At 42.9% G+C, this 22,734-nt stretch overlaps 1 protein-coding gene across 1 annotated transcript; it reads left to right on the top strand.

The window, feature by feature from the left end:
* Positions 1-1,549: 1,549 nt before the first annotated feature.
* On the top strand, positions 1,550-18,048 carry rp1l1b (rp1 like 1b). The gene is made up of 3 exons (XM_060041102.1): positions 1,550-1,756; positions 4,350-4,515; positions 4,684-18,048. Exons 1-3 carry the CDS (start codon positions 1,607-1,609, stop codon positions 16,899-16,901), a joined length of 12,534 nt encoding a protein of 4,177 aa, XP_059897085.1. The 5' UTR covers positions 1,550-1,606; the 3' UTR covers positions 16,902-18,048.
* Positions 18,049-22,734: the final 4,686 nt, after the last annotated feature.

Here is a 22,734-nt window from a genome sequence, read left to right as displayed (position 1 = left end):
TTTTGTCAGTGCAACTGAACACAAATCATAGCTGTTGTTTTTTCCCATCAGGCTCACTCTATTTCACCAAATCACAGAATTAGTGATGTTTTGATTTCATATCTCTGAGCTTGCCGGCTTCCACTCAATATAATCATACAATAGTCTGTTCCGCTATTGTCTCTCAGCGACAGCAAAGCTGATCTATTCTTCTGGCTCTATAAGTGGTTAATCCAACCATACAGGACCAGGGTGTTGTGTGTGAAAAATATTTGATTTAACCATGACAGTTTCCATCAACGAGGCAGTATCCACTTTCTCAGCAAATGGGGACTTAAGCTCATTATCTTAAGTGACTTGACAGTTTTATTTGCGGCTCGCTCCTTGTTGTCCTTGTCTGTATTTGCGCCGGGATCTTCCCAGGATTGTGTTGGCTGCGGGGGTTCGCAACTGTTTGGTCTGTCGGTTCATTCTCTGCTTTAATCCCATCCAGTTTAGAAAATAAAGACTTTAAGATTGGATTCTCAGTCTCAAAAGTGATGCAACTGCATTCTGGATGAATTAATGTGGTGTGTTGTTAATCAAAAAGTGTTATATAATTTTAAGAAATACACGAATGAATGACTGATATCACAAGGGCTCAAAAAGGTGACTGCAAAATAATGTCATGTCAGTCAATAATACAATATATAATTGAGCACTCTAAGTGCAATGAAGTACAATTGAATCATCATCAACACTTAAAATATAGTTCCTATTTCGGAAATGTTTCAATTTCAAAGTATGATAAAGTAAAATAAATAAATAATAATAATAATAATAATTTCCTTATCTAATCCAATTCTCTTTACACTCCTCTCAGGATCGAAGGATGCACAGGAATGCGGACGTCAGCATCGACGCCACCTTGGGGAGAAGCGCGTTGCCATGACGATCCTGCCCTGTCTGCTTTGACTCCTGCCCTCTGGCTCTCTTTGGTCTGAGGAGGAGAACTCTTTCCCCAATCCCATCCATATCCATACCCCCCCCATATCCATATCCACTGCCTCAAGTCCCCACCCCCCCCCCCGGTAAGCCCCCCCCCCCCCCTCAAATGTCCGCCCACAGGCGACCCTACCAGAGCTTCCAGGCGCTAGGGGGAGGAGTCAGGGGCGCCCCCCATGGACCCTATCCTCCCTCCACGCATCTGTACCCCACCTCCACCGCCTCCATGCTCCCCAGGATTCCCCGGCACCACCAGGCCCACCAGGAGGAGGTGGAGGCGTGCTGCCTGTGCACCGACCAATGGCCGCAGGCCAACCGCCACCACCACCTCCGCCACCATGACGCCCCCCCGGTCGCCGCGGAGACACAGTACCTCCCCCCGATCTCCTGGTACCACCGCCCGACGCCCTATCAGCATCCACCCGAACAACACCACCTTCAGCACGGGCATCCTCATCCTCCACCACAAGGGTACGCTCACCCCAGGCCGACCAGGCCGCGGGACCCCCCACCGGGTCACCCCAGAGAGGACCCGGACCTCGGTCACCACCACCACCACCACCACCACCACCAGCAGCAGCAGCAGCAGCAGCAGCAGCAGCAGCAGCAGCAGCAGCATCGGCGCAGAACTCAGAGCCGGACGATGGTGCTGGTGAAGAACAGCGACCCATCGTACCGCAGGAGCATCGCACTGCACCATGGGGCCCCCAGGAGCCTGGGGCTCTTCCTGGAGGAGGTGTCTGAGCTCATGCAGTACCGCGTCCGCAAGCTGTACACCTCCGAGGGCCACAAGGTGAGACCGACACCGTCCACATCACCGGCCACCTGGAGGTATAAGATTAGAAAATAAGGTTATAAAGTTAACTTTGGTCATCCCAGATGGGAAATGAGGGTGAATATCAAGAGAAACGCCAGGGATACTATTTTGGTAGTGCTAGCAAAAGCTTTTTTCTTTTATAGATATAGATATGTATATAATGATAGTAGCAAAAGATTTTCAGCTTCTTTAACCTTTCATAATAATAGTCAATGCTTCATATAATAGTAATCGTAATATGTTAAATAATCATAATATAGTGTAATCTTATTGAGTATTGTACATGATTCCATTCCAGTGTACGACTTTAATGGGCAGTATGGATGGCGTGTTGTGACCATAGGTTGGGACGCTAGGGATTGAGAAGCAGAGTGAAAGGGAGGCCTCTAGTGACAGAAATTAGAATTAACGCCAGCTCCACTTCACTCTCATGTTTCGAGTGAGCTCCTTTAACGTGACCACTCTATTGGAGGTGCCTTATATAGACTAAAGACACCAAAAAGTGGGATGAGACTTTCACAGAGAATATTCACATGTAGTTTTTTTCTAACATGTTGATGTTAGAACAATTACTTAGGAGTAGAGTTTTTACAACAGAGCACTAATATTTCACACGTGTGACCGCTTTTTCAATACTGTTGTATTGCTGTCATATGGATTTATGAGGGCTATAAGGGAAATTATGCAGGAATAACTAGACTTGAATACAGACTCTCCAGCCTCTGTGAGAGCAGCCTTATCAGCTCAACTCATGTACATGCTAAACAGATCAGTGTATATAAGCAAGTCACATCTACTTTTATATTAAAATATAATTGTAACCCAGAGACTAAAGATAATAACACCTAATGTGTTTAATGTGACATTAACTGATTCATTTCAACCTTTTGATGAGATTTGTAGGATAAATAGACAGCATTGAGCCATGCACAAAGACACAAACACAACACACACAGGCCCACAAACACACACACATACACACACACAAACACACGCATACACGTGTGAACACAGTGCATTGACACACACACACACACACACACACGTTTAGATATGGCTTGCATGCTCATACCCGCAGAAACCTTACAGGCCTATAATACAGTAAGATTTCCTGAATATAAATTTAGAATGTGTGTATCTCCACAACGCCCCATTCATCTTGGTCACGTCTGAGCTATTTTTGAGAGAAACAGGTCAATGTGGAGGATCGTCCCTCTGCCTTTAGTTTGAATCTGGAGGAGTCTCAGAAACACGTCCTGCACACAGGCAATTAATTATCCATACCTGGGGCTGGTGTGTGTGACTGGACTGAAGGCATTCATCTGTTTTAAGTGACAGTAGATACAGCAATGTGTGTTTTAAAATTTGCATCGTCATCAAAATGCTTCTGCTTAGCAGCCAAATCACATCGGAATGGCTTTCAATATTTCACACGTTCAGGCTCTGTGTCAAAGTTTTAGAACCCTTTATGAGAAGTACATTCAGCATAGGGAGTATTTTTTTAAATGTTTCAATAGTTTAATGTAATTAAATTACTGACCATATGTTAGTCATAAGTGAGGTTTAATTAAAGTGGATTGATCGGTATCTCCCTCAACCCTTTTCAGTTTTACTGAGGATATCCTATTAATATAATTCAAACATTGATAATTAAAAGAATGTAATGCGAGCAAGGTGTGATTATTCAACCTTTTTTCTTCTGAAACTCCTTTATAAGGAAATAGGATTAAGGGCCATTTGATCCTAAGTGCCATTTAAAAGTTGTTAATTGTCGTTTAATCATACCAGGCGTCTGAGGATTAAATACCGCCTTGTTACACATTGACTTTACCACAACAACAATATTATATATACATTTTACATATTTCAGCACAGGGAAAAACTCAGTACCAACTGAGTATTCTGTTTTGTTATGGATTACAATCACTAGGCTCCTGCATTTTCAGTTAATGTGTTTAGTTTTGTTCTCTCCCTTAAATCAGCAGATAATCCCCCTGAGTGATACTGAAACTCATGAGTTACAATGAATGCTTGCCATTATCTAATTATCACAGGGGATTATGCCCGATTAGTTCAATGAACTCCCCGGGATACCTTGGCTGAGTCTCAGCATAAATCCTGCCCCTGGCACTCATGCACTCAGGAGACAACCTTCCAATCTTCAGTACATTAGCAATTATTTCAAGATACTATTTTTGGGGATGTTTTCTTGTATTTCATATTGATATTCATCCTCCATTCATTCTTATTACGGAGTTAAGATAAACTATATCAACATGAAATTAGAACGTTGATATGTACCCGTCATTTGAAATGGTAAAAAATAATCCCTTCTGGTACTTCTCATTCAAGGACTTGTGTATTATAGCTGTGATATGGATAGATTAACCTACAAGTCTACCCAGTGAACTGTACCCAATGGTAGGCTGATCTATCCATCATACATTTGGGTCGCACATTGGATGTGACTATAGGGTCGATTAAGAAATGACTTGCCATGGCAAATCCACGTACTCCTGGTGTTCAAATAGTTGCCATTGGTTGATGTTACTCTTGTCTTTCCTTCCAGATAGACAGCGTGCATGGTCTCTTGCACGGCCCGAGTGTCCTTATCTGCGTAGGACGTGAGCCTTCTCACCCCGCCATCCTCGAGAATTTGCCGAAAACAGGAGATGAAAAAGTTCCCAGATTACATGTGAGGTTGAGCTCCACTGGCTGTGGTGAGGAACAGGAGAGTAAGTAACATAATCAAGGACAAAAATTGAATTGGTTAAATGATAAATTTATCATATCACATCTGTCTGAGATTATGAAAATAGAACAGATACGGTTACTTCAGTCTAAATTCTCTCTCTCTCTCTCTCTCTCTCTCTCTCTCTCTCTCTCTCCAACTCTCTCTCCAGTCCAAGGTGTCGAGAAAAAGAAAACTGGAACCCAGCCCGAAACCAACGGCAGCACCAACAGATTCCCTGACATGCCACTGCCAGGCGGCAGGAATTCCCTGGAGCCTGTGGACCCCCACCCCAACCCAGAAGAGGCCGTAATGGACGACGACATCGAGAAACGCGTTGTCGTCAACGAGGACGGCAGCCTCTCGATGGAAATGAAGGTGCGCTTCCGGCTCCTAAACGACGAGACGCTGCAGTGGTCCACGCAGGTCACGAGGAACGGAGGTCCGAAGCCCGGCGAGCAGCGCCAGGGGTGCGGCTACTACCTCGAGCAGAGCAGCGTGGAAAGCTGCTCCGAATCGGAGTGCGTCGTCTCCGCCTGCGAGACGCAGGAGTTGAGTCTCACCCAGCGCTACCAGAAACACATGGAGGAGGCCCACTGCACCCACTGCTGTGATCAATGTCAGGAGTACCACACCTGGACCAACCGACCGATTCCAGAAGCGCAGGGAGGTGGCGGCAACGTCAAGTCGTCGAGCTCCAGCGCGTCCTCGCACACAACTGTCTGCAAGAGGACGGAGGTTAAAAACACACAAACTACCTCAATGTCGAGTGAGGAATGCGGCGGGCAGGTGGTGGAGACGGAGACATGGGTGGAGAGCACCATCAATACAGTGGACACCATCGAGTATTGCACGATCACGAGCGCCGTGACCCCTCAGAGGTTTGAGGGAGGATCTGCCGTGGTCGACGGGGTCGACAGTGCTGAGGAAATACCAGAGAGAGGAACATTGGTTCCAACCCAAAGAGAAGAAAGGGCCTGCTCTGCCATCAGTGCCTCCTCCATGATCTTAACGCATCTCACAGAGAGTCTAGATGACGAGGAGGACGACGATCTTCCTACTGGGGTTTCAAGACCAGATTCATGTGCTCAAAAAGGAAGTCCAAGCCCCCGAAGTAGAGGATCCGTTGCTTCTGCTCATTCAAGAATGTCCAAAATAATATCGAAAGCTTCAACTCCAGGGAGAGAAATGTCCTCACCACTATCAACAACTTCTAGGTCATCAAAGACAAAGTGCACATGTGTACCTTTGGGTGACCCTATCAAAAATACATCTGATAGCAATAGCCCAAAAATTGAGAAACGACAGTCATCAAGTGCCATGTCTGTTAAATCTCACACCTCTTCGAGGGAAATACTAATCAATGAGGATGAAGATCCCGAATGCCCTAAAAGCACTATATTAGTACAAAACTCTGCTGAGGAGAAGGATGAAGTTTTGGATGAAGCAGAAAGTGCTCAAGAGGTAGTTGAAAACAGAGTGACAAGTTCCATGTCATCCAGGTCTAGGTCAAACACTTCCACTAGAACCTCACAGGCATCGGAGCTTCCACCAGAACCAAGCGATCATGCAAACAGAGCCCCTAGCCACTTATCACAAAGATCAGGAGCTTCTGTAAGATCAAATAGATCAACAAAAAATAAAAGTCCAGAAGAGCAAGACACAAAGAAAGATGACGGTGCTGAAAATACAGATGATGAAACAGCTGAAGGATCTTATGAGAACCAACCAAAGGATGAGAGGGTGTCTAGTGCCACGTCATACAAATCAGCGAAATCAACCAATTCCCATGTTTCCGCCAGATCAATAAAGTCAAAGTCGTCTGAGGTTCAAGCAGAAATATCCTCTGATGATCACGAGGAACCAATGGAAAGAGCTCCAAGTATGCAGTCAGTCAAATCAACCAAATCAGCAAAGAGTGAAGCTGGTGACATTCCTGATGATCCTGATACTGAAGAGGAATTTCCGGACAGGCCAAAAAGTGCCAGGTCTAATACCTCTAACAGATCGAATAGATCAAAAAGATCTCACCGTTATTTGGTTTCAGATGAGGACACTGCAATATCTAAGCCTAAATCAAAGACATCTACAGTTCCTCCTGAACTGGTAGAGAGCCCAGTAAGCACAACACCAACAAAGTCAGTAGAATCAAATGCTTCAGCACTGTCTGCTGATGATGATAATTTGGATGGTGAAAATGCAGAGGATGTAATGGAAGAGACAGCATCCAGTTGCATTTCATTCAAATCCACGGAATCCACAAAGTCAAATGAATCAGCTTTATCAGAAAAATCTGAATTTTCTGAAATTACTGCTGTAGAAAGTGATGACATCTCTGCTGAAGACACTGCAGTAGAGGAATTCAACAAACCTGAAAACGACAGATCAAGCTCAATTTCTAATGTTTCAGCAAAATCAAAAAGATCTAAATGCTCTGAAGTTCCGTCCGACCAATGTGTAGAGATGTCTGATGAAATGATCACAGACGAAGGAGATAGATCTAGTGGGAAGTCAGCTAATTCTCACGTCTCCAGAAGATCTTGGACTTCAAGGTCCCCTGTTGTGTCGTCGCAAGAAGATACTGCAGAAGACGAATGCAATGTAGAAAGACCAGCAGGTTCCACATCAAGAAAGTCTATAGAATCACATGAATCAGGAATCTCAAATAACTCAAAGGCTTTTGCAAGTGATGAACGATCACTCAGTGTCTTGTCGGCCAAATCAACAAAGTCAAATATCTCTAGAACCTCCAGAAAGTCTTCTGCAGTTAAATCTGAAGAAAACTCAGAAAATGAAACCAATATGGAAGAGAGAGCTTCAAGCACCATGTCAATGAAATCTACAAAATCTAAAGATGATGATGACGTTCCTGACAATGGAACCACTGCAAAGGAAACAACAGCACGTGCAACGAGTGTCATGTCAACAAAATCAGCTAGGTCCAATGTTTCTGCTAGATCTAGAAAAGCTGAAGTTCCATCTGTTAATGTTGACAAACCTGATAGGGAAGATGGAGAAGTCGCAATTGAAGGCAGAAAGGCTGAGCCGGAACCTGGTGAAAGAGCAGCGAGTGGCATGTCGGCTAAATCATCAAGGTCAAATCGCTCCACAAAATCAAAGACATCAAAAGAACCTGGAGATCCTGCTGAAGTAGCAAGTCCTACTCCTGCTGAAAAGGTCGCTGAACAGGAAACTGAAGGGCGAGGAAGTGCCATGTCAGTAAAGTCCAATATCTCTGCAAAATCTGGGATCTCAAAGACCCCTGTGGCGTCGTCGCAGGAAGATACTGCAGAAGACGAATGCAATGTAGAAAGACCAGCAAGTTCCTCATCAATAAAGTCCATAGAATCACATGCATCAGGAATCTCAAATCAATCAAAAGCCTTTGTAAGTGAGGAAAGACCACTAAGTGTCCTGTCGGCCAGATCAACAAAGTCAAATATCTCCAGAACCTCTAAAAAGTCTTCTGCAGTTAAATCTGAAGAAAACACAGAGAATGAAAACGACATAGAAGAGAGAGCATCAAGCGCCATGTCACTGAAATCTACCAAATCTAATGTTTCTTCAAGGCAGAAGAAGTCTAAATACTCTGATGCTACTGATGGAAACTGTGATTTGGTAGAGATTGAGTCAGAGGTGAGAGCTCCAAGTAATATGTCCTCAAAATCAACCAAATCAGCAAAGTCGAATGCTCCTGGCGTATCCAACAAATCCAAGGATTCGGAAAGTTCGACTGTAAATAGTGGTGATGTTCCAGACAATGGAAACACTGCAAAAGAAACGACAGAGCGTGCAACGAGTGCCATGTCAACAAAATCTGCTAGGTCCAATGTCTCTGCTAGATCTAGAAAAGCTGAAGTTCCATCTGTTAATGTTGAAAAACCTGATGGGGAAGATGGAGAAGACGCAATTGAAGGCAGAAAGGCTGAGCCGGAACCTGGTCAAAGAGCAGCGAGTGGCATGTCGGCTAAATCATCAAGGTCAAATCGCTCCGCAAAATCAAAGACATCAAAAGAACCTGGAGATCCTGCTGAAGTAGCAAGTCCTATTCCTGATGAAAAGGTGGCTGAACAGGAAACTGAAGGGCGAGGAAGTGCCATGTCAGTAAAGTCCAATATCTCTGCAAAATCTGGGATCTCAAAGACCCCTGTGGCGTCGTCGCAGGAAGATACTGCAGAAGACGAGTGCAATGTAGAAAGACCAGCAAGTTCCAAATCAATAAAGTCCATAGAATCACATGCATCAGGAATCTCAAATAAATCAAAAGCCTTTGTAAGTGAGGAAAGACCACTAAGTGTCCTGTCGGCCAGATCAACAAAGTCAAATATCTCCAGAACCTCTAAAAAGTCTTCTGCAGTTAAATCTGAAGAAAACACAGAGAATGAAAACGACATAGAAGAGAGAGCATCAAGCGCCATGTCACTGAAATCTACCAAATCTAATGTTTCTTCAAGGCAGAAGAAGTCTAAATGCTCTGATGCTACTGATGGAAACGGTGATTTGGTAGAGATTGAGACAGAGGTGAGAGCTCCAAGTAATATGTCCTCAAAATCAACCAAATCAGCAAAGTCCAATGCTCCTGGCGTATCCAATAAATCCAAGGATTCGGAAAGTTTGACTGTAAATAGTGGTGATGTTCCAGACAATGGAACCACTGCAAAAGAAACGACAGAGCGCGCAACGAGCGCCATGTCAACAAAATCAGCAAGGTCCAATGTCTCTGCTAGATCTAGAAAAGCTGAAGTTCCATCTGTTAATGTTGACAAACCTGATGGGGAAGATGGAGAAGACGCAATTGAAGGCAGAAAGGCTGAGCCGGAACCTGGTGAAAGAGCAGCGAGTGGCATGTCGGCTAAATCATCAAGGTCAAATCGTTCTGCAAAATCAAAGACATCAAGAGAACCTGGAGATCCTTCTAAAAGGAATACAGCCAGTCCTGCTGGAGATGCAAGTCATCTTCCTGATGAAATGGCGAATGAACAGGAAACTGCAGGGCGAGGAAGCGCCATGTCAGTAAAGTCCAACATCTCTGCAACATCTGGGATCTCAAAGACCCCTGTGGCGTCGTCGCAGGAAGATACTGCAGAAGACGAGTGCAATGTAGAAAGACCAGCAAGTTCCACATCAATAAAGTCCATAGAATCACATACATCAGGAATCTCAAATAAATCAAAAGCCTTTGTAAGTGAGGAAAGACCACTAAGTGTCCTGTCGGCCAAATCAACAAAGTCAAATATCTCCAGAACCTCCAGAAAGTCTTCTGCAAAATCTGGGATCTCAAAGGCCTCTGGAAACCAACACAAAGTCCACGGAGTAAATAACGAGGAACCTCAAGAGAGACCAGCAAGTGCACATTCTGGAAGCACAGCTGATGTTTCTGATGAACCAAATGGTCCTGAGGACCGAGCACCAAGTGCCTTGTCAGCAAAGTCTGCAAGGTCCTGTGTAAGTACCAAATCAAAAAAATCGGTAAAATCCAATGCATCATCAATAATACTGAAGAAATCCAAAGATAGTGAAGAAAAAAGGGTTGAGCTTATCGCAGATACAGAAGATGACATTGAAGAGAGAGCAGGAAGTTGCGTCTCAAATACAACAGAAAATTCTCAAATTCTCATGAGAAACCAAAACTCAGTATCTGCTGATTTATCAGATGTTGAAAGTCCTGATGGAGAAAATAAACATCAGCTAACGACAGAGAAAGCAGAAAGCTGTAAATCTGTTAAATCAAAGAAATCCAAACAAAGAGATATTTCAATTAACAATGACAACGAAGACAGCGCATCCACAAAATCCATCGAGTCTCATGTTTCTGTCAGTTCAATGAAGTCAAACTCAAACGATCTGTCAGAATTACACGCCACTGACAATGAGGATAGACCTCCAAGCATCGTTTCAGTCAAATCCCAAAAATCAAACGTTTCAACTGTATCTGCCCATTCAAAGGTTTCTGAATTAACCACTGGTCATGGAGATGATATTCTGGATGCAGGACTTGCCGAACAGGAATCAGAGGTCAGAGCGCCAAGCAACATGTCCGAAAGGTCGGCAAAGTCTGGCCTTTCTGCAAAATCCGGCATTTCTGCAAAATTGATGTGTTCAAAGGCATCAGAAGTTCAGTTTGAAAGACCATCAAGTATAAGATCCGAAAAGTCAAATGTTACAATGACAAATGAACAAGCAGATGTTTCTGAAGGCCCATTTGCACCTATTGTTATTATTCAGGAAACTTCTGAAACTGATGGGAGGGCGCCAAGCTCATTGTCAGCAAAATCAGCAAAATCAGCAAAATCGGCAAAATCAAACCTTTCTCTAAGATCTACAAAGTCCAAGCACTCTGATGTTCCAACTGAAGCTACCTTGGTTGATCACAAGGAACCTCTGATAAGAGCTATGAGCTCCCTGTCAGTTAAATCAGCCAAATCAGTGAAGTCAACAACTTCAACCGCATCTAACAAACCCAAAGTTTCCAAACGCCCTGTTGAAAATGGTGATGATATGCACATTAAAGGACCTGCAGAAGAAGAAACTATGGACAGAGCAAGTGCAAAGTCAGTGAAATCAGCTAAATCAAACATCTCTGCTTCAAAGTCAGCTAATAGTGCTGTGTCTACGACATCTGAATGTTCTTCAGAGGTTTGTGATGTTATTCAAGATCAAGGACATGCTGCAGAAGAAAATATAAAGAGATCAAAAAGCTCCATGTCAGCAAAATCCGCCAAGTCAAATCGGTCTGTAAAATTGGGAACCACAATGGCATCTCAAGTCACCCCTGAAAGTTCTGAAAGATGCATTGCTGATGAAGGATCTACTGAAGAGGATAATGCAATCAGAGTAGCAAGTGCCCAGTCAAACACATCTGTAAAGTCCAACCTCTCTAGAAAACCTAGCCCCTCAAATGTATCTGGAAGTATCTTACTTGATGTCGAGGCTGAAGAAAGACAGACAACTGTGCTGTCAGTAAAGTCAGCAAAGTCAACTTCTACTGCTGTATCAAGAAAAACGAAGGTTTCTCACTGTGACATTGATGATGTTGATGAAGAAATGACGAATGAAACAGACAAATCGTTCATCTGTGCAAAGTCTTCAATGATCTCATTTGTGAACATAAAGGATAATGAAGAAAGGCCACCCAGTGCCACGTCTGCAAAGTCAAATATTTCAGCATGTAAAAAAGTATCAACACCTTCCAAAGATGCACTAACACATACTGCGAAAGACCAACAAAGTCTGTCAGTCAGGTCAAAAAAATCAAAAAAATCAGAGAAACCAAAAACCGAACCTTTGCTTATATCACACGATGGCTCCAAGGATGACAGTGATTTGTCACAGTCACTTCCGTTTTCAGATATTGATGATGAAAAGTCGGACACTCATCAGGCAGATAACCAATCAAATTCAAATGTCTTCAATAGGACCAGAACAGGTTCATCACAACCGAAGACAGAAGATCTTGTCCCATCCAGGCTACCAAATGCATCACCCACAGAGGTTGTCAGTGAGTGGTTGAAAAACATCCCAGCTGACAATGTAATGTACGACAATGTAGACGAATTTGACAGAAACTCAGAAGGACATGAAAATGTTGAGCTCACAGAGGGTATCGGCACAATGGTAGAGGTGGACAACACTGAGAAGTCTGCTGCAGAACAAGTCATGAAACCTCAAAAAGCCAATGGAGGGTTGACGAACAACATCCCTGAATCAAGTGATCAGACAAACACCTCAAAGGAAGAATATACCTGCAACTGTGATCTGACAAATGACCCATCAAAGGTCTTTCAGTCCTCGGTGCAGGTGATGAAGGTGCTTTTAAGTCCAAAGACTGATCGATGTAACAGTTTACCTGAAATTTCCCCAGTGTATGGACGTAAACTAAGCACTTCTGCTCAAGGTCTCTTGGATTGCCTTGTTAACTTGCAATTAATAGAGTTTGATCCGGCTAATGAAGATGCCAAAGATGAAAAATACAGAGAGTTAATGAATATCCTACAATCCTTGTGGCTTTGTGAGCCTTCAAAAAGCGGACAAAGAGTAAAGCATAATGTTCATCATTCCCCAGACGAGGACTTAAATCGTACATCATCATCGGGTGTAGATGTCAACAGTGGCTCCCGTGGCTCTGGGAACAGCAGCGTAAACAGTGGTGGCCAAACTAATGGCAATGTGGGGGTAGACACACTGATGAAGGTGCAAGAAGTCAATGAGGCCGTGGACGAAGCAAGTGTCAAATCAATAGCTGGGGCATCAAAAGAGCTATCACAAAACATACACAGGGATGCTCAATTTTCACCAGATAGACAAATGGGACAAACAACAGACACTGATCCAAAGGAAGATGAGCCCGGCTCAGATGAAACAATTAGAAACATGGACAGTCCAAGGGAATTGCCAGAAACACCACAGAGTTCAGGAAGCACAAATAGTTCAGGAAATGAAAGTGGCAGTGTTGAGAAATATCCAGTAGTTGGCAGAGCCTGTCAAAAGGACAAGATCCTCAAGATTGCTCAAGATCTTGATCCCTTGTGGCTGTTGAATTTACTAAACAAACTACAAAAGCAGTTCATGAAGCATTATGTCAATGCAATGACAGAGTTCAAAGTGCGCTGGAACTTGGGTGATAATGAAGAGGTAGACGACATGATAAGTGAATTAAAAGGTCAAGTCCGAAAAAGGATACAAGCTAGTATAGACAGTGAACTGAGGAAGGCCGAAGCCCGGGCTGGACAAGCAACAACTCATAAAGAGGCCATATCATGTAATTCAACTGAGAGAAGTGAGGGACGAAGGAGTTTAATATCTAGGAAGAACACGGGCACATCTTACAGTGACCAGCGCAGTGAAAAGGATGACGAATTCTGTGAATGTGAATCATGTAAAAATAACACAAATGTATCACAGCCTCAAATCATTGCCAAGGCTATGCATATTGCCCCTCTATTGATTGCTTTTGACTTAGCGAGAATTCTACATTCCAAGAAAAGCGATACTGCAAATGCGCAAACGATTATACCTACAGCGAACCTTGAACATGCTGCCAAAACCGTAGATGAAAATATAGCAGCAGAAATTGTTGTAGGAAATGTTATTCTTGATGCTGTGAGAGAAGTGAAGTGTATTGGGCAGAAAGAACCGGCAGAAGAAACATTTGAGAAATTTGAAGAAATCAAGGCTGAGGATGAAACTGCAGAAGAAGAAACATCTGAGAAGGAAAATGCTGAAGCGCTTATGGTTGAAGAGGAGCCAGCAGAAGAGCAACCATCTGAGAAGCACATCACTCAAGATGAAGAAGAAACAGAGGAAACATCTGAAAAGGACAATGATGATGAGATCATGGCTGAGGATGAATCTGCACTAGAAGAAACATCTTCGGAAGAAATAAGGACTGAGGACGAAACTAAAATAGACGATGGGGAAGGAATCACTCGCGAAGATGAATCTGACCTAGAAAACACTTATGAGAAGAACAATGCTGAAGAATCTGCAGAAGAAGAAACCTCTGAGATGGACGATGCAAAAGAAACAGTGCTTGAAGTTGGAACTGCAGAAGCAGAAACTTCAGTGAAGGGTAATAACGATGACGATATTGTCGAAAATGGAACAGAGGAAGAAGAAAAATCTGACCAGGATCCTACTGAAGAAATCATGGCTGAGGATGCTGAAACACCAATTTCTGAGAAGGATCACGGTGAAGAGAAAATGGCAGAATCTGCAGAGGTGTCTGAGCAGGAACATTCGGAATCATCAATGGCTGAGGATGAATATGCCCTAGAGGCAATATCTGAGAAGGGCAGTCCTGAGGATGCAGGAACTGAACATTCTGAAGGATCAATGGCTGAGGATGACACTGCACTAGAAGAAGAGTCTGAGATTGACAGTGCTGAAAAGCTCATTGCCAAGGAGGAATCTGCAGAAGATAAATCATCTGAGAACGATCCTGCAGAGGAAATTGTTTCTGAGGCGGAAACTGAAGATGCAGAGGTATCTGAAAAGGACCATAGTGACCAAAACAATGGTGAAAATGAAACTGCAGGAGACGAAACGTCTGAGCAAGAGGATGCTGATGAAGCCACAGCTGGAGATGAATCTGCATCAGAAGAAACATCTGATCAGGACCGGGAAGAAGATAACATGGCTGAAGTTGAAACTGCAGAAGGAGGAACATCTGAGAAGGACAATGATGATGAAAACAATGATGAAGAAAACAATGATGAAGAAAACATTGATGAAGCAAATAATGATGTCGAAAACAATGATGAAGGTGGAGAAGAGGAAGCTACTGAGCAGGATAACTCCAAATACAACATGGTTGGGGATGCAGATGAAGAAATGTCTGAAAGTGAGGAAGATGAAACTGCAGCGGAAGAAACTTCTGAGAAGGACGCTTCAGAGGACACCATGGCTGAAGATGAAACTGCAGAGGAGGAAACTCCCAATCAGGTTAACACCAACGGAACAATGACTGAAGATGAAATTGCAGAAGAAGATACATCAGAGAAGGACCCTTCAGAAGAGATCATAGCTGAGGCTGAATCTGCCGAGGAAGAAACATCTGAGAAGGGTGAATCCATGACTGAAGACGAAACAGCAGAAAACCAAACTACTGAGGAGGACAACTCCACAAACAATGTGGCTGGGGAAAAAACTGCAGATGAAGAAATGTCTGAAAATGACCATGCTGAGGAAGATATTGATGAAGATGAAACTGCAGGAGAACATACTTCTGAGAAGGATAACGACAAAGAGAGTGTGCCTGAGGAGGAAACTGCAGATGAAGTAAAATCTGAGCAGGACAATGCTGAAGATGAAACTGGAGAAGAACCAACATCTGGGGACGCTGTGGAGGAAATACTGACTGAAGACGACACTGCAGAAACAGAAATGCCGGAGAAGAAAAACACAGAAGAGATCATGGCTGAGGCTGAATCCGCAGAGGAAGATTCTTCTGAGAAGGAATATGCTGAAGAAACCACGGCTGAGAATGAAGATGTAGAAGAAGAAACTCCTGAACAGGTTAACACCAAAGAAATCATGACTGAGAATGAAACTGTGGAAGAAGAAACCTCCAAGGTCGACACTGAATCCGACTTAGGTAGTGGTGAAGGAAACACCTGTGAAGATCTGTCTGACGAAGAGGAGGAGGACATTGAAGCGGACAGACATCAAGACAGTGATGTCATCAACACAACCGGAGGGGAATCGGCTGGACAAGAAACTGAATCAGGTAGCTGTGAAGCTGAGACATGTGGAGAAGAGGAACATGAGCTAAACCAGACCGCTGAATGCCCTGAACCGGATATTGAGGTAATACACGATGATCCAAAAGAACAAAATACATCTGCAGGATCTGAATCAATAGGCAAAGAAGGAAATGACCTGGAGTCTTCTAAAGTCGAGCAGCAGTCAGTGAATGAAACTGCAGATGAAGAATTGGGGCCAGCCGAAACAGAGGCACCAGAAACTGATGAAAACGACAGTGCCGAAGAGTCTACGGAATGTGCATCGACAGAAAATATAGACGAGGGTGAAATGAGCGAGGAGCCAGTCCATATCGGGAATCAGACTGACGAAAGCCAAAGACCAGCAGCATCTGAAACCACTGGAGATGGTTCTGAGGATGAGGATGACATGGAAGCGAAGTCCTCAGAGGCGGTATCTGCCCCTGATGAGATCGGAGAGGATGAAACTACAGGGGAGGAAGAAGAAGCTACCGATGATGTTAATGAGCCTACTGAAGATGAAGAACAATGTCAAACTGAAGAACACAAAGGAGAGGAACCAACAGATGACCAAAGTTGTATTACTAAGGAGGGTGAAGAAGATGACCTGGTCAAATCTTACGATGCGACAGATGGTCAAGATGGCGTTGAAGAGCTGAAATCAGTTCTAGCATCAGATACAGAGGACCTTGTTGAAGACATATCAGTACACAACATACATGGAACAAATGAAATGGATATGCAAGTGGTAGAACTAGAAGATGACAACGATAATGAAACCAAGGAAATCGTAGCTTCTTCCGGTGAAACGGTTATTGGAGACGGATGCCAGGATGAAACCGAAGCACCCTTGGAGACGTCAGCAAAAGACGAGAAGGGCGCGGCGATCGAGAACCAAGGAAATTCTGCCGACGATGAGGCAGAAGATGAAGACTCAGATAATCAAGAAGAGCAAGAAACTGACGAGGGGGAGATAGCAGAACTTGTTTCCACAGAGACGAATGAAGTCAAAGAAGGCAGCCAAGTTGCAGAGGCGAAAGCATCATGGACGCTGGACTCCTTAGTCAAAGTAAGCGCAGAGTCAGAGAGCGGAGCTTACGCTGACATCGAAGAATCTGATGTCAGCGAAGTGAATGCAGGAGACTCAGACAGTGTCGTAAAAATCCCATGAGACATTGACAGAGAGCCAGAAAAGCAACGATGAGGGAATATTGGTAAATATATTTAAAGAGAAACCTTGAGAGGATACAGTTAGAGCTGATATGTAACAGACATCAGTGATGTCAGAGAAACTTCTGAGAAGATTAGACCCGTCAATAAGGGAATATCAGCATGGATCCATCAGAGACGTTGTGATCCCCAGGCATTATCTACCCATGTGTCTAAAGTTAACTAAAGAATGGCTTCGAATGAGGGCAGGCACATTTGTTATTGGTGGATTCAGGGAGGTGTCAAATGTGTATTCCTAATTAAATTCAGGTTAGTTATTTAAAAATAGAGCTTATTTGTCAAGACCATGCTGCTATACTTTTAGGGTCGTTCAAGATGGTCATGTCAGTCACGTGATTTATATATAAAGCACTTTATTACATCATTGCAGCTTTTGTGAATGTTAGCCACAAAGAAGGAAATCCATTAATACTTGATATATTTAACTACTTCTTAAGTACTGTATTCTGTAACAATTGTCAACCTTAGACAAAAACAAGGGTATATTTAAGGTATTTAAAACACAGGCGTTTCGCAATAGATTCTACTGTATCTACTTTACTGTAACTTGAGTCTGTTTAATTCAAAAACTGTTAGCTATTTAACATATTCATGGAATCCCTAATATATATGTGAAGATACTTATTGGCATATTTACATGGTTGGTTTTATTGCTTAAATACATAAAAAAAATTTTTTTTTCAATTACCAGTTTATCTGCACTTTATTCATCAACCCAAACCTCAACAACAAACGATATCTGTTGTATTTATGATCCCCTTATGGAAAGCCAAAATGCTTTTGAAGCTTGTCAATGAAGATCAGTGGAATGGACCTTTGCACACTTATCCACCTGAAACTTTGCAAGTTAATGAAGACATTGTGTAGAGTAAAGCTACCTGCTAAAAATATGATGCCACACACCAATCCAAGGAGATACTGATATCCTACCACCAGGGGCTTACCAACATGGCTTGAACTTGAAAATACAGTTCAAGACATTTTTATTTGATGATGATATTAAGTATGTGTATCTGATATGTATGTGTCTAACACACCTTTTGATCGCACTTGTAACTCATTTGTTGAATAAAAATGTGCATAAGTGATGTTTGACTATTTTATTTCTAGACCCTGTCATACGTCTGTAATTTGTATTAGGTGTTGATTAAAACCTGACTGTAAAGGTTGCGGTTGAGACTTCCTCCCACAGACTTCTTACTCGCTGCCTCCTGTGGTTAGAATGAATTAATGTCATACTGTGCTGAGACTATTATATTAAACATGCTTTACCCTAAGCTTTTGCTTAGGGAAAAGTATTTCCTTTTGACGGTCTTAAAAATATCAGTTTCAATTTAGCTTGTGCTTTTTAAGTGTGTAGGAAAGGTTTCCTGAGATAGAATTTCAATCACATTTAAAAACTCACATTCTTACTTCCTCTCTTTGTAAAGATATACGGTAATGATGTAATTTGATGTAATGTTAACCTAACCATGAAAAATTATCAATAATCCAGAGTTTGAGTTGTTATAGTTTTTCGACATAGGCCTATGACTACTAGTACCTGTCATCAGAATATGTTTCAATTGTAAGATGTGAGATTGATAGTGATACATTTGATAGTGTTACATAGGTTCATAAGTTATACGGTTAATGTCTATTAATGATCATGATTTAATGTATGTGATAAGGTTAGCCTAAATAACATTCAGACTTTAGGTCAAAGTCTATGATGTAAAGTCATTCAATTCAACTGGAATCACAAATAAGCCATCAATCCAAGTCACAACCATTTCCATCGCACAATTCCCTAAAATGTTTGGGAAAAGCAAAGTGACTTTTTTTCAAGGAAGCACCTGCTAGCTGGCACAAAGCTATTTCCATGGGTCACAGTGGAAGAGAGGGGGAGTGAACCAGTGCGGGGGTTTCCCACTCACAGTGTTTATCGCACACGTCGGCCGTAGGAACAGCTGCAGAGAACGCCAGCAGAACTCAACACACCCAGATGTTTCTCCTTAAAAAGGGAAAGAGCCTTTCACTGGAGAAGAGGTATCATATTTATGAGGATGTATTGTACCTCAACATGTATTGTGTCATACTGAATTTGTTTCATTTTGCTTAATTTTCTATCTTAATTAGGCCTATTTCAAATTATGAATATATTACATTATAATTAACATCCAACCCAAAGAAATGTTCTAAGCAAATGTTATAATAATTTCTTCCCACAGTACAATAGTGCATTATTTTCAACGAATATTAGAAATTCATTAAAATCTTTCACGCGATGCTATCCCTACCTATTTATACTGTGTTAGGTAGCTTAATATGTTAGCCTCCTGCTCTAATGGTGGAAGACATGGTATTAGCCATTAGCGATAAGGTTAGCTCTTGGCAAAAGTTTATCCATTACGGTATCCGGTTTATTGATGACTAGCTTAACTTTTGTATTGATACATTATAAAAGGCAAAGGCATAATATTGTAAAGGAGGTCTTTCAATGCATACGTGAGAAGAGACATTCTTTGTTCCCACACAAAAGACGGGTGATGTGTTTACAATACACATATAAATGTGTATGTTTGTTAAAAAAAGTGGGTACAAGCTCAGCCTACTAACATACATACGTTACTACTGCGGTTACATCCAGGTTCATTGTGAGATTTTTTAACACACTTTGATAGCTCTGTGTGTGTGTGACCTTACGCATTAACCTCTCACTTATGAATCACACTTTTATCATCCCTCTCACACACACAGGGACTCATAAGAACACACGCATAACACACGTTCACACGGGGCCTGTATTAATAGATACACATAAATCCCTAAGTGATGGAAGTGGCATATGAGGGGCTTTCAGGTGTGTGTGCGTGTGTGTGTGTGTATGTTTGATTGTGTGTGTCTGAGCACATGTATGTCTGTGTCTGTGTGTGGTTGTCTGTGATTCCCATGTGTGTTTGTGTGTGTCTGTGTGCATTCATGTGCATCTGCATGTATGCATGTGTGTGTGTTTGTATGCGTGTTCTGTTTACGCATGTGTGTGTTGCTCTGCACCTGTGTGTTCAGTCTGCATTTATATATAGTGTGTGTGTGTGTGTGTGTGTGTGTGTGTGTGTGTGTGTGTGTGTGTGTGTGTGTGTGTGTGTGTGTGTGTGTGTGTGTGTGTGTGTGTGTGAAAACACAGGTGACCATGCCTGTGTTCTACCACAGGAGGCCTCCACGCTCGCTCTTATTTCCCACTGTTGTTCAGGTTATCCTGTGGGGCCACTTATGGGCCTTCTGCAGGCAGGATGCGGCGTCTGGGGAGCCCGGCAGCTTCCGCAAGGGCCTGGGAAGAAAACAAGAGCTGATGGAAGTCCAGGAGAGGGGAACATAAAGAACAACAGCAGTTAGCCAAGCAGGCCGCACTCGGCATGCACCTGCAGCCTCCCCCAGTGTGTGTGTGTGTGTGTGAGAGAGAGAGAGAGAGAGAGAGAGAGAGGAAGGGAGAGAGAGAGTGTGTGTGTGAATGTTTGTGCGCAAGTGTATAGACATGTGGGAGTGTTTCTGCCTCAGTGTGTGTGTGTGTGTGTGTGTGTGTGTGTTGGTGTGTGTGCACTTTTTTGTGTGTGTAAATGTGTGTGTGCACTTGTTTGTGAGTGTGTGTTTGTGCATGAATGGCCATGTGTGTTGGAGTGTGTACGTTTATTTGTGTCCATGAATTAATGAGCATGCCATTGTTTGCGTCTGTGTATGGGCACGCACGCGTGCCTGTGTGTAGCATTAAAGTCAGTGTATGCATGCTGTTTGCTACTGTCTATGTGTGAGAGTAAGCCGGTGTGTTTGGAGGTTGGTGGATGTCGGTGTGTGTGTGTGTGTGTGTGTGTGTGTGTGTGTGTGTGTGTGTGTGTGTGTGTGTGTGTGTGTGTGTGTGTGTGTGTGTGTGTGTGTGCAAACAGCACCCTTACGATATGTGAGAACCACACTGCGGTCATCTCCTACTGAGAACTACAGAACAGCAGCGTACCCACACGCAACACAGGTGGTCCTAAACAAAAAACGTGTGATGTGTTGCCCAGACAGTAATATCCCCACGTTGCGCGCCGTGTTAAACTACCCCATAGGAAACAAACACTTCCGGCGCGAGAAGATTTATGGTTCCACGCGCTTTCATAGATTGCAACGTGCCCACTCTGAGTGATGTCTTCCCTTACAAGTGTTTTTTTTTTTTTTCAATTTGATTCAAACAGAATGAAGAACGTGACATTGTGATCCGAATACAGTATTGTTTATCAAGGACATTTACTTTATTCTAAATGTTATGTCCTGGTTGAATTGTTCCTGTAGACCAGCCGGAGGGGGTATCCCCTCAGCCCCCTGTGTTGAGAATAGCGTGTCGGGGATATGAAGTGGGAAAGGTAGAGAGCATTGTTTCTCCCTGATGATGGATTGAGCATTAGAGAGGATTTTATGAATCAATGTGTGAGCACTCTCCATTCACGTTCACATGGGCCCGGTGCGTGCTGAAACTGATACCGGACCTGTATTACAGGACATGACTCAGCAAAGTTTCACACCTCACTTAAGGAGGTGCAAAGTGACCTATTGTAATGGGGACAGCGAAAGTTAGGCAAATCGCCGGTTAATATGGCATTGTCCTTCCAATCGGGTAATTCCCATGTCATGAATTCAATTGCAAGCTCTGTCGCCCTCTAGTGTTCTTAATGGTGAATATAAATTGTGAGCTCATAATTGTGGGTTTCTAAAGTTTTTCCTTAGTGGAATATATCGTTCTGGATTCGTACAAAGACTCATTAAATGTTCTAACGAAATAATCCTAGCACTGTATAAATCAACAGTGTGAAAAGTAGTAATCTACTATACATAAAAGTGCAGAGATGTACAAAGAAATATATTAATGACGTAGGTGTGTGTGTGTGTGTGTGTGTGTGTGTGTGTGTGTGTGTGTGTGTGTGTGTGTGTGTGTGTGTGTGTGTGTGTGTGTGTGTGTTTGTTTGTGTGAAATAATAAACATGAATGAATAAAGGACAATCAATCAAAAATGTGTAACTAAATTATTAGACTAATAAAACTGAATTGCAATAAAAGTATATATTTTACGTTATGTGGCTTGTTTCGCCCCCTTCTTTGTAGAACGCGGTTGTGATGACATTATTAATACATCATTAAATAAATTAATATAAACAATTAGAAAGTAGACGCATAAGGTTTTGCTTTGGTTGAAAGCAAAACCAAATAGTACTGTATAAGCTCAAACAGGATATGATAAAAGACCAATTAACTTAGAGGTTGAACAGCCAGGGGAAGACCGATACATGAATGTGTCATGGAAACCACTTGCATGGATTGAAAAGGCTCCCACCCAACCCACACACCCACACACCCAAATAAGGTCAGACAGACACGCACACACACACTCAAACACGCACACACACACTCACACACCCGGACACAAGGCCAGACAGACAGGTACTCCCGCACACAGACGCAGACAGTCACGGACGCACGCTCACACACGCACACACACACTAAAACTTAAGGCTTGACTTACACACCAGAGTGTGCGCGCCAGACACACACACAGACACAGACACAGACACAGACACAGACACAGACACAGACACACAGACACACAGACACACAGACACACACACACACACACACACACACACACACACACACACACACACACACACACACACACACACAAAGAAATGGCCAGACAAACAGTCAAACCAGGAATGCTTTTCTGTTTTCTTTTAATTTCACACCATCCACAATTGACCTATTCC

The sequence above is a fragment of the Gadus macrocephalus genome, chromosome 21, assembly GCF_031168955.1.
Source record: "Gadus macrocephalus chromosome 21, ASM3116895v1".
Taxonomy (NCBI): domain Eukaryota; kingdom Metazoa; phylum Chordata; class Actinopteri; order Gadiformes; family Gadidae; genus Gadus; species Gadus macrocephalus.
The sequence above is the reverse complement of the archived record's forward strand: the minus strand, read 5'-3'. Positions and strand labels throughout refer to the sequence as shown.